Source organism: Rhea americana, unplaced genomic scaffold (assembly GCF_003343005.1).
Source record: "Rhea americana isolate MKP2758 unplaced genomic scaffold, rheAme1 scaffold_19, whole genome shotgun sequence".
Classification (NCBI taxonomy): domain Eukaryota; kingdom Metazoa; phylum Chordata; class Aves; order Rheiformes; family Rheidae; genus Rhea; species Rhea americana.
The window spans coordinates 3,876,046-3,889,018 of record NW_028186038.1 but is presented as its reverse complement, the minus strand read 5'-3'; the positions used below and the strand labels follow the sequence as shown (position 1 = coordinate 3,889,018).

Sequence of the window (12,973 nt, the reverse complement as noted above, 5' to 3'; positions counted from 1 at the left end):
CGGCTGCCCCCCCCCGCGGCAGCGTTGGGGTAGGCGGTTGCGGGAGGACTCGGGGGCAGGTAAAAGCGGGTGCCGGCGGCCACGGTGCGCTGGCTCCGCGGGGCGGCGCGGGCACGGCCGCCCGCGGGTGAGCTCCGGGAGGGAAGCCCCGCGCGGGGAGGCTGGCACATACTCTTCTCTCAGGTTCTCTGCTCTTGAAGCCCCTTTCTCATAGAAGCAGGTAGAACAGTTTCGGGCTTCTCCTTATGTTTTATGGAAACTGCCTTTTATTGTTCGGTGAGACAACAGGCCTGACTCAACAGTGTGTAGGAGTTGTGTGGGAATAGAAACTGCAGACTTAGGTTAAAAAACTTCAATTATGTCTTTGGGGGTGTGTGTGTGGTTTTTCTTAATGGATTTTTAGAAGGCTTTTTTGAGCATATTTAGGCTGAAAATAAGGGGGCTTTTGTTTATATTGTTCACCTGACAAAGAACCCTTCTGTCTTGCTCAATAACTTGTGAAGTCTTTTGCAAACATTGTTTTGCAGAGCCAGATATATCACAGACATAGTTTGATAACACTGGGTTTTGGGCAGAGGATGGAGAACGAGACATAGATACAAAGCTATTACTTCTAMCAGGCTAGTTGTAAAATAATCTATTGCTTCTCAGAAAGGATCCGGAAGTCATTTCAATCTTATATTGTTAGATGCATCATATGTAGGAAGAGTGATTTTTTTTTGGGGGGGGGGAGGGACTATGTTTAGGTACAGACTTTAAAATGTGAGTCTAGTCTGTGAGTCTATTTAAGGTTATGCTGACTGAAAAACTGGGTGTATATTCTAAGATGAGCTTGGAAAGGCCAGGAGAGGGAAGCAAATATTTCTATTAATTCTTTTCTGCAGTCAAGTTTATGTAATTAATTAGTGCATGTTCTTCAGTCTTCTATTATCTCTCCCCCCCCAACTACTAGTTTGTTCATGAGTTCAACTATACTAGTTGGAAATGAGATATGATAATCTCCCCAATGCTACTGCTGAAGAGCAATTTAAGGGAGCGCTTGCTTGTTGTTTGGTAACTAGGGGATATAGCAGCTTCAGGAACCATTCTTACTATAAAGCTGATACCAATAAGAACTCCAATTTGTAATTTGTAATTAAGTTAAAAGTAATTGACTGCTGGAAGTAGTGACTAGTTTTTGGTTGTTTGTTTCTTAAAGGCCTCACAGAACTGAGTTGTATCAGGATGTTCCATCAGCATGCTGGCCTATCGTGTATTCTCCAGACTACAACATCACATTTATGGGACTTGAGAAACTGCATCCTTTTGATGCAGGGAAATGGGGAAAAGTAATCAATTTCTTAAAAGGTAAAATAACAAGTACCTCTTAGACCAATATTTGCACAAAAGCTGATTTATAAAAAAAGGTAATTACGACAGACCTTTTAGTATTTGCAAACATAATAATGACTGTACTCTTTAATTGCCCCTTTTGTAGATTTAAGCTATCCCTTTTCATCATATATGAAGTTCTTTGGTTTTATATATATATATATATATATATGTATATATATGTATATATATATATATTTGCAGATTTAAACCTTAGCAAGTTAACTTGGTAGGATTTCTGAGGTGAATTCAATGTCATCTGTTGTACACTGCTGAAGAAATTGCATATGCAGTATTTAAAAGAAGACATTACACCTAATGTTAGAGCAGATGTTCTACACTTAATAGATAGGTTTGTTTCAGTCCTTTGGAAACACATGTTTTAGCCTACTGTACTAAATAAAACCCACAGTTCTGGTTTTGTCCCAGTCATGGTGTCTGTGCAGAGTGAAACCCCTGAAATGTGATTGAAAACGCAAGGTTTTTAAACAATTAGCTATTCCTAAAGGCATGAATAATACTAGTCAGAGTAACTAATCTTTGTTAATTTCATTCTGGCCCAGAGCTTGACGGAAGTGAGTAAAAAAGGAATGTGAAGAAACATGAATGCAGAAATGCAATAAGCTATTTTAAAAGATTTCTGGTCTTTACAATTTTAATAGAAGCATGAGCTGGGTAGAATTTCATTGCTTGGACTTTACAAGAAACAGGAATGTGGAATTTCTGACAACCATTTCCACAATTATCTTTAAAGTTGGTAGGTGCGGAATGCTAGAATGTGATGTGCATAGCCCAGAGCTCCATGTTTGAATACTTAATAATTCTTTAATGACAAGTAAGTAGTAAAAACATTGTCCTCATATGCTAATGTAAAACTGAAAAAATTTTTAAGTTAGCTCTTGAAGATCACTACTGTTTGCGGCTCCATTTTTTTTTCTGTCTTTTGAAGAGTAAACCTGAACCTGAAACAGAACACAGACTCCAGTTTTAAGTGAATGGAAAAATTCTTCCAGTGTTAACTGCAAGCTTACAAAATGTTTGGCTTGCAAGACCTAAATTGCAATGCAGGGAGTACTGTGTATAACATATAAAGCCATCATGCTTTCATTGCTTTTGTATCGGATATAGTAAGGAAGGGAGCATTCCATTTACCTTGAAAAACTAGAAGTGTTAATGACTAGTTCGCTGCATTAAAATGGACATGGGGCAGAACTTGGTTCTGAGATGGCAGACTGTCTGGCAAATAGCCTTTTTCAAGCAGKAAGATCAATGCAGCTTCTATAGCCACATTCTGTATCAACCTTGATGTTATTGTGGTTATGATTGGGAAAAGCTTTAAGATGACTCTGATAGGCAGAAATTGTTGAAATGAGTCATTGTTGCTTAACCAAATTGAAATTTACATGCAGAAACACTTTAAGGAGTTATAAATGAAAGAACCAACTAGTTAAGATGCCTATAAAATCTTGTCATCACTTCATCTGAAGTTTAAGCTTGCTGATCAAGTTTAGAGGGCAAAGAAAGTCTGTTCTTTGATACTTGCTAAGACAAAGGTGGTCCCAGAGCCAGGCTTGTTCTGTACGTGTAGTTCTTCAACTGATAGTCTTTTGCAGTTAAGTGCTGCCCTTCCTAATTCAAGCTGGTTTGTATGTCAGTTAAATTAATTCTAAGAGTCCTTTCAGTTACTGAGGTTTTAGATCTTCCCTCTAACAACCTTAAATTACTAAGTCTTTGTTTCCACAACCATTTCCCTGATTGATACCAYGTGTCTTTGCCTTTCCCTTCCTTCTGTGTAAAGGCTTTTCTTCTAGCTCTGGTCTGTGAAGTGTCCACTTTTCACTTTCCATCTTTCCGCAGAAAGTCTGCATCCCCAGCCACTTTGCACTTTCTTTGTAAAGGTGGAAGAAGCCACAAAATACTCCAGGGAGCTCCTGATTTTTACCTCCTTTAACTTTGTAGCAACTGATGGCAACAGTTGATCTACACTGTTGCTGATCATTTTCTAGAAAATCAGTGATGAAAGTCATTTACCTTTCCCAAGAATAACATTGTTGGCACTTTGGCTTACTCTCTAACAAGAATGAGTGAAATGTTTCTGGTCTCAGTTCGGGGGGGGACCATAAAGCATGCCAGAACAAGTATTGTTACAGGTGTTCTTCTATAGCACTTCAGGGGAAAAAATAATTCGTAAGTTGTATTTTTTTTCAAGTTTATATGTATAAGACAGGAGGAAAGATAGTCTTAGCAGCCCTGAAATAATTAAATATCAAGATTTGTCTAGAAAGATCAGTGTTGTACCCTTATTTGTTGTTTGTCATGATCATATGCATAGCAACATACATTTCTGCAATGCTTTTTTTCCCTTGCACTTAAAGTTAAGATATTTTCTGGCAAGTACAGCTAGATGTATGCCTTAATCTATTATCTTTGCTATGTTGTCATATACAGAAATCTTGGAGGGATGTTTGCTAATTTGCTCTTGTAAAACTAGGCCTTAAATAAGCTATCTTTTGGTCACTGAGAAAAGGTATTGCTCATAGGTATTTCTTGAATTAAATGTAGGTAGGGGTGTAGAGTTAAATATCTTAATTAAGTCTGTTCTCAATTCCATAAGCATCCTAGTAATTATTTTGTTTTGAATCTTTTTTTCTCTCTGCTTTGATTTAGGGAATTAAATACTAGTGTCAACTGTGGAATTTCTTAAAGCGTACTAAAGGATGGAAGTGAATACTTCTTGGTATGAGCACTAAGATTTCCCAAGTGCGCTGAGCTTTAAATTGTCTTGTGATTCTTATTGCATCTCTGTCCTACTTGTCTTTCAGATTGACTGAGAAGATAGCATTCTGAAAACTTTTTCCATAAACAATATTTGTTATATTCACACTAATATCTTAAATGTATAGAGACTATGTTTTTGGAGAACTTGTCAGAACTGAGTAAAATGAAAATGGTGTTATAGTGATTTACATCTAGGATGTAGGAATTGCAAAGTAGCATCTTTGGTTTAACTTCCTATATTTCACCCTGCCATGATATATGATGCGAATTGTTATTTCTCTTGTTTCAGAAGAAAAACTAGTTGTAGATGACTTGATTGTACAGGCACGAGAAGCTACTGAAGATGATCTCTTGGTTGTTCACACAAGGCGCTACCTTAATAAATTAAAGGTACTGTACTTACTGATGTGTTTTTCAAGCAAGCTGTCTAGTGTCAAGGGCAACAGATATTCTACTAAGTTCACTGTAAAACCAACTTTTACGTACTGTAGAATGGCATCATATTTTGAATTCTAAAATTTTTGAGAATACTGAAGGAAAAATATAAAAATAGTAGACAATTCAAATTATAGAAGAGAACAAAAGAGGGTCTGCTATGTTACACAGGTAACTTGAAAAATGTTCTGCTGCAATGCTGTAATTCTAAAATCAACATAAAGTTACTGTTTCACTTTTTCAGCAAGTCAAGTCCATGAATTTTTCTTTTGATTTTTATAATGTTCAGTCACCAGAGTAAAAACTGAGTCTTTTATATGTGTTATAATACAGGGTAGTAGAAATTAAAAACTGCATAATAACTGGCAAAGCAACTTCATGAATGAAAACTCTTCTGTTCTCTGGGAGAGAACTCCAAGGCAATAAGTAAAATTTGTTTGAATTAACCTTAACATGACTGATATGTTTGATCTTATTCTTTTTCAAAAGCGCTTAATGTGTGGAAGAAATCTTGCTTATTGTACTATTTTTGTATTTTATATGTAAAATGATGTTTCAGCAATGTTAAATAAACATGAGGAAAATTGTTTGAAATGCAAACAATATTCTCCTTAGCAATAGGGTTTTAGCCTTTAAAAGGGTAAATTTTGATTTACTCTAAAGTATGGTTCTATAATTGAAAATATATATTGAAGATCATTGAAATAGATTATACAATTAGATGGTCTTTTAAATGGAGAGATTGCTTTATAGGTTCAAGCTTTATGTAATTCGTAAGAGTATTTGTGTAGTGATTGTCAGTCTTTGTGGGGGGGGAGTACTGGCTTCATGTTTAAAGACCCTGCCTGTGTTACTGGAATACAAAAAGTTGAAAGGTGAATTATAGGGACCTGAGAGTGAGGCAGGCTTTAATTATAATCTTGCAAGTTATCTGTATGTGAAGGTCTCCAATACCAGCTCCTATTGGTTTACATACTGGCAATGAATAAAGAACACACTGGGCATTTCTAAATGGAACATCTGTTAAACTTGCATGTTTGCATTTTAAAATTACATTTATATGAGATCTCTCTGCAAGTAACTCAGTCAGCTGTAGGTGGAATTGGATAGTAGATGACATCATTTGTATTTGACAACTCTGCTTGGAAAGTAGAGAAGGAATTTGCATTAAAAATCTTGCTTGTCCTAACTCAAAATAAGGCTTTCTTGAGAATTATTTTTGCCCTTGAACAGTAGAAAGAATGCTTGTATTGCTATTTCTGGAATGCTTATTTTTTCTGAATAAGAGGTCTATTCTTTTTTTTTGTTCGCTTCCTTTTTCATGCTCTCACACTTGTTCATTCTTTGCTATAAACTTGCTTGAAATTTTATGCATCATGAGATTTGATCTTATTATAGCTGTGCGTGCTATTGAGCTTTTGATTCCTTAGAATCACCTACCTCTCTTTAATTCTTTGCTTCAAGAAGGGATTTGATAAAGTGTRATGTGCATAACTCAAGCTTGACATGCTATAACATTTCTAGTATATATAGGGCATCTTTACAGAGAATTGTCTGTATAAATTGTCTTGATGTTCATGAACAGTAGTGTCTTGTGCTTTCAGGTAATCTATATTTCTGGTTCATTCTTTTTGTCATATTTGTCAGGGTATTCCTGCCAAGCAATAAAGATAAGTGCTTAGCAAATGAAAAATACCGTAAATGGACATGAAAACATCTAGGGTATCCTTTATATAGTACCTTCTCCAAGCACTAATTCTAGTTCTTTTAATTGAGACAAATAATTTGCATGGTTTTATGTGTTACCACATCTCTGAAGGACTACAAAGGTGTTTGTCTTTTGGAAATACTAGGCCCCTTAAAATAAGGGATCACTTGAGTATTCTTTTAAAATTTAGAGAAGAATTTGCTAGGAAACTTCATACACATTTGGAAGAGGAGGAGGTGTTTAGTGTCTAAGCAGCTAAGTTGATCTAAAGATAGGCTGAGGGCTGGCTGAAGAGAAATAAAACTGTATGCAGGAAGTAGATCAAGCAATACTGTAAGTTCAGTCCTGCATTAGGAAGGGCCCCTCTGCCCTGCGTAAGGTGACATGAGCAGTCTTTGCAACAAAATTTGACCTTCTGAATAGAGATGATATCCCCTCCCCCCCTCCCCGCCATTACCTCTGAAGAGTATAGGTCCCTATGGTAATGATAAATTCTGTACAGTTTGCCTACAGCACTTTTCCACTCGTTATCTTGTTCTAGTGTTATGTAAAATAATGAATTTTCTGCATTCTGAGATCTTGGAAGGAGATGGGCAAAGAAATTAAACCTAGAAATTTCAGAGTTTCTGATGATGAGTGTTACATGTAAATCATTTTTATCTGACTCTCAGGTGTTTTATAACATGTGAGAGAATACTGAAATGCAAATATTATGGAGCATGCTTGTCAGTGGTGTATGCAGGATATACCCTTGAAGTGACACAGATGATTAAAACTTGTAAACTCTCCTGATCACTGTTCTATGTATTTCTCAATTATGCAGATTTTAGTTAAAGTTTAAAAAAGTTTTGACTCCTTTTGCCCTGTTATGGAGGTGCATCTGCCATGTGACAAGAGATGCTTGCCTTTGTCACATGGTGAACTTGCTACAGGTAGTGTATTTAACAAGGGCTGTAGGACAGTTGGGAATTAACATAGCAGAAACAGGCTGATAAAAGTAATCCTTTCAGCCTGTGATATTTCTGGCTGTGTGAGGTATCCAAGGAAAGAGCATAGAATTAGTTTTGAGCTGCGCGTGTTGTTTTAGTTGGCCTTAGACATGGCAACTGAAAATGTGGTTTTGATCTGGATAAAATGAGCACCTTCAGAAGTCCTTGATATTCCCCTATCTAGTTCCTCAGTTCATGAGTTTCATGCTGTCATCCACTGTCTCTATTTGCTTCCTACATTGTGCTTTTCCTTGCCTTTTTTTTTAAACTTCATTGATTAAAATTAAGTTCAGTGGCTTTCTATAAACATTTTTGATCAAAAATGGCTTTTTTTCTACTTACATTAATGTTCACATGGAAATATATCAAGATAAAAATGGTAGAAATGTTAAAAAAAAAAGTTATTTTAATGGTAAGGGTTCTTGAATGTGTAAAAAAAAATGAACAAGGATACACAATTATAAGTAACGAAATCTGGCAGATTTAAGTACTTGCACTGCTGTGCATTAAACAGCATTCCTCTGTAGGGAATGCTGCAGAGTATTTCTTACAGCTTGAAGTATCTATTAAACCTCTTGCTGGCTGGTTTTCCTGACATTGGCACCTGGCTGTCATTAGGTTGTAGCAGTGCAGTACCCTATTATTAATAGTATGTTCTTACCTTGATCTGGAGACTTCTGTGAAGGATAAACTTCCATGTAGTCTTAAGATTTCTCGTATTTATTTTTTCAAGTTAAACTTGCTTTCTTTATCTGCTGAAGATGGACTTAAGTAGCTCAGTCCCAGAGAGCTTCTAAATATAACATCACATTAGTTGCTTGGTATTGGTTCTGTGAATTTTCCCTTGAGGCTGGAACTTGCTACAGAAAATTATCAAAGAGTAAAATGCAATTTAAATTTAGATGATAAAGAACAAAATTCCATAGTTTTGACTTGACTATTTTAAAATTCTGGAATGCAGTGAATGCGTAATATGAAAGGCAATACATCAAACTTTGATTTTGATCCTTCATGTGCTGTTTGTATTAGTCAAGGATGCATCATCGTGAAAGCAATTACTTTGTCTTTCTAGAGTTCATTTTTCAGTGTAACTTTTAGTCCTTGAGTACTTGCTGCCATATATACAGTTTGGAAAATGGTTTAACTTTACTAAGAAGGAGTTTTGTTGTTAAGGGAACTGAAGTTAATAGTGATATACTTTAAATGAAGTTCTACGTTTATAAGTTTGACTTTATATAGGTAGCTGTATTAAGATTCAAGAAATTATTCATTATTGAAGCTAAACTTGGATGTTTATAGAATTTGGACSTAAGTTAGGAAAATTGAAGATTCTGAAGTTTTCTGTTTTTTTGATGTAACATTTTGATATTGTATTTTACTTAGTTAATGATGTTGCCTAATGGTTAATGTGTGGGGGGGATAATTTAAAAAATAAAATTATCTGCTTTCCTCTTGAAGGAAAGAGGGAGTGAAATTTTGAAAATATTTAACTTAAATTCATATATTTACTTATCTGAAACACAAAGGCATTAAATTCTAATGATTGATACTAATAAGGAAAATGGGTTAAGTAGAATTAATAGCCAGAAAGAATAAATAAGGCACACTATTGACTGATACTTTTATATAATTACTTTTTTAGAGAATCAATAAATTGATGATGGATGAGCAAGCAAATATTTCTAAAGGTAGTAACTGATATTCTACTATGATACATACAATATGAATGCAAAAAATAGTGATAAAAAATAGTGTAAAGGGTTTTTAAACCTTTCAACCCTTTTCGAAAAGTATTTTCATGAGAAGTGTAGTGTTCCTGAGTTGTAAGACTTTCCTTAGTGGGATGACTTTCCCCATATGTTAGGAATTACATGAACACAAATAACTTAACTTATGTCCAAAGCAGTGACTTTACTTGGAACGCTACTGTAAATGTCCTCAACTGTGAATAGAAAGCTTTGCTTGTTCTGTACTCATACCATGCATGAAGTTCTTACATTGATTTTTTTAAAAATTTGCAGCAGGGTACTTACTGACTTGAGGTTTTTTGCTACTATTTCTTCCTTCTGGGGTTAATCAATAGAAATTTTAACTCTGTTTAAACTTTCTGAAGTTTCCTGATCTTTCATATTGGATATAAGTTAATTTTGAACCAAATATGATCTCTTGCAATTCCAATATAGAGCAATAGGATTGAATCTAGGTTGTTACAATGCACTTGCTTAAAGCTAAAATACTGTGCAAAATGATTCATATTTGACTATATTACAAAATAACTGAGGTACTTCATAAGTGATGGACAGGTGATAGTATAACAATGTTTCACAGTGTAAAAGTATTAAGAGTTAAACTAAACTATTGACAAATTATGTAGAGCGTAAGAATCTTGCCACCTCTCCCCTTACCTCATTAGTTTGAATACTACCTAGTAGCTGAGGAATTGATAACTGGAATTGAAGTAGCTTAAGTTTTTTGAATATCAGAAAATACTGAAATTGGCATATCATTCTTTGAAATAGCATATTATTTTAAATTGACCACTCAAATGACTGCTAACTTGTAAACATACAGCTAACAATCAGGCTACAAAACATGCAGAATCTATTGAAATTTCCTATTCCTACAAGTGGGATCTATTCAAAATCTTTGTACAGGGTTTTCAATTCATAACACTTAGTATCTGAATGTTTTAGTATTAGTAATAGTCTGAAATGTAGAAGAGGTATAGTCTTGCTTGTGACTTAGGCTGTGAAATATATTTAGAAGTTTTATCACTGGTAGCAATGTTAGTATAAGTTCTTTGAAGTAATCTACATGTGTTTTCAGTAAAGCGTTTACATATTGCAAATATTTTTATGTTCAAACCTTTCAATCATTTTCTTGATGATATGACTAACAAAAGATTTTCTTGAAACATTCTAGGAGTCTGTAGTATGCTAAATAAATTCTAATCAGTTCTCCATGCTAAAGCTCGCACTGTACGTTCACTTTAGTATTTGAAATTCTTAGTTCAGATTTTTTTTTTCTTGGTATATTCTTTTGATCCAGCACTGGAAGGGATATTTTAGATTTGAGTGATGTATTCAGTACAGATGGCTGTTAGTACCACTGAAAGACACTTTGTAATTCTCTCTCCTTGCCGCAGGGCTGTTAGTTTTGTTTGAGAGCTTACTGAAAAAATACTGATTTATCAGCATTTGATATCAAATTCCTAAAGCATAGTGATGGTGTTTTGATTAGAAGTGATGATTCTCATAACTGCATCTTGACAAACTGCCTATTTGGAGAATAGTAATAAAGACATCTGTGGTCACTTGTATCTGAAAATGTAAGTCTGAGATCTGCATAAAAAGCCCTCTGAGCTCCTTTTTGGTTAAAAAAAAAAAAAAAAGTGTTGAATCTGTTATCATTAATCGGAACCCTTTTTCTTCCCCTTTGTAGTGGTCATTTGTTGTGGCTACAATTACAGAAATTCCACCAGTTCTCTTTCTTCCCAATTTTCTTGTTCAGAGAAAGGTTTTGAAACCTCTACGGACCCAAACAGGAGGAACAATAATGGTAAGGGGCTCTTGATTCACTTTTGTCATATTCAGATATGTTGATCAAAATATTAAAAATCTGAGTGATAATGGTTTGTATAATTTGGAGCAGTGAGCCTTAGTCTTACAGAAGGAAATGGATTAGTGGTTAGTTCTAAACAGGAGCAAAGTCTGGCACTTGTTAGCAAATACCAAGGTGAGGGGAAGGAATCTAATGTTACTGTTTATAGCTTGCAGAAGAGGAAGGAGTAAAGGGTAACCTTTGCAAGCAATGATACATATGGCAGAGTTTACAACAAATACAAACTGAATTAGTTCAGGACAATGTTCAAATAGAGGCAGATTTTATGTTATCAATTTTTAAGCCTCACGTTCTTAAATATTTTTAAAACATTTACTAAAGAATTTTTGCTATTCTAGGAAAGATGCATGGATTAGTTGCTTTTGAGAATAAATAAGTGTTTAAGAATCAGATGACCTCATTTTATTCCGTGTCTAATTGTGATAATGAAAGCTAACTTCTCCGCTTCTATTGTAACTACTATACAGGCAGCTCAGCTGAACCAGAGTAAGATGTATCCTGTTTCATTCTGACAGAATTGTTTGCTAATTTGTTGAATGAGTGCTCCGACCAGTTAATTTTGCCTAAAAACTGCTGTTAGAGATATTGAGGAAGGAGGAAGAAAGAAAACAATATATGGAGTTAGGAATGTTACTGAACCATCTATTGAGCAGAAGATGCCTTTGTAACTGGAAAACTAGTAGGTCAATATGGAATGGAACTTTTTGCTTCATTTATCATTCCTTGACCTATTAGAACTTGAGTTCAGAGACCATGCAGCATAGTGCAGGGAGAAGATGGTGACTGCCCCAGTCTCTCTTCACAGGGCCTGAGCTGTGGCAGTTACATAAATGGAAAACAACCTTACCTGAAGTCATTAATATTATAGAATAAATGGGTCTTTGCTGCATTTCAACTGCTCTTCCTGGAGGTAGCTGTTAGAGTAGGTGCATGTAAAAAGAATAGTCCTAAACTGATTTTTCTCTGTCTGCTTGAAGCCAGTTATTGAAGAACACTTTTATGTGGGTTGGTGAACTCTTGTGTGTGTGCCAGATACAAGGATACAATTTATTACAACCAGTAGATATTAAAGGTGAAGATGACATGAATGAATGATAAAGTAATGACGTTATTTTCAGAAATAGGTTACTAGGTTGCTTCCTATCTCTGTCATTGGCATATAGGTCCTTAGGAATCAGATGGAACACTAGAGTCAAGATTTCTRATTTTTAAATGCCTACTTTCATGAATGATCAAGGTTTCATTAAAGATATACATAATATAAAAAAACTCTCTTATGCCTAGYACATAAAAAGCAGTGCAGCCTGGCATTCAGAAATAATGAAAACATTGAGTTTGTTTGCAAGTCAAGCCTGAGAGAATTGTGAGTGAGCCCAAAAGAATTTGAAGCACTGCTACAAGTATTTGGTTGTGTTGACCTGAGGCTAACTGTGAATAACTATCATTACTGTATATAGGTGGATCTGAATGCTATTAACTTTCAGTCCTCATGAATTTTACTATGTGAAATGAAAGTAGATAACCAGATATTATCAGATTTTTAAGGCAAGAAGAAATACCTTTTTTTTTCCTGTTGTATTTACTTTTTAATGTAGACCTGTTTGATGCATGATCTGATATATCACAGTTAATTATTAGGAAAAGACTGACAATCTCTTTCAGTATTTTAATACTTTGTTAAATATGTATCCCATTTAACTGCTACATTTGGAGGTGTGATTCTAAAAGTATCTGGAGGCTTTAACACTGTATACCTTTTCAGATTTCAAAGCTTAATGGTCATATTGTGAATTAACCAAGTAAAAAATTTTTATCCAAGTTGCCAGAAATATGTGGGTATGTGTATTTGTTGACTAGCACTGCAGGAGAACATTATTTGTATGAAGAGTGCTGTTATGAAATTAATTCCATTTTATTTTGCTTAATGTTATTCTGAAAACACTAACGTAAAGAATGTTAAACATCTATTTGTATTTCTTCAGTATCTTATTGCTACCTTTAGAAGCTCTTTATTCCCAAAAGAGAAATCAGTAGAGCTGTAAAAGTGAATGAAGTGCTGTATCAGCAGTGA

The 12,973-nt window shown here is 34.9% G+C and overlaps 1 protein-coding gene across 1 annotated transcript in view; it reads left to right on the top strand.

Moving 5' to 3' along the window:
* Positions 1 to 738: 738 nt before the first annotated feature.
* The window catches only part of HDAC11 (histone deacetylase 11), a 31,215-nt gene continuing 18,980 nt past the window's right edge, over positions 739 to 12,973 (top strand). The window contains exons 1-4 of the mRNA XM_085302556.1: positions 739 to 746; positions 1,199 to 1,347; positions 4,439 to 4,539; positions 10,723 to 10,839. Coding sequence (XP_085158682.1) covers positions 739 to 746; positions 1,199 to 1,347; positions 4,439 to 4,539; positions 10,723 to 10,839 — 375 coding nt within the window. The remainder of the gene's footprint in view (positions 747 to 1,198; positions 1,348 to 4,438; positions 4,540 to 10,722; positions 10,840 to 12,973) is intronic.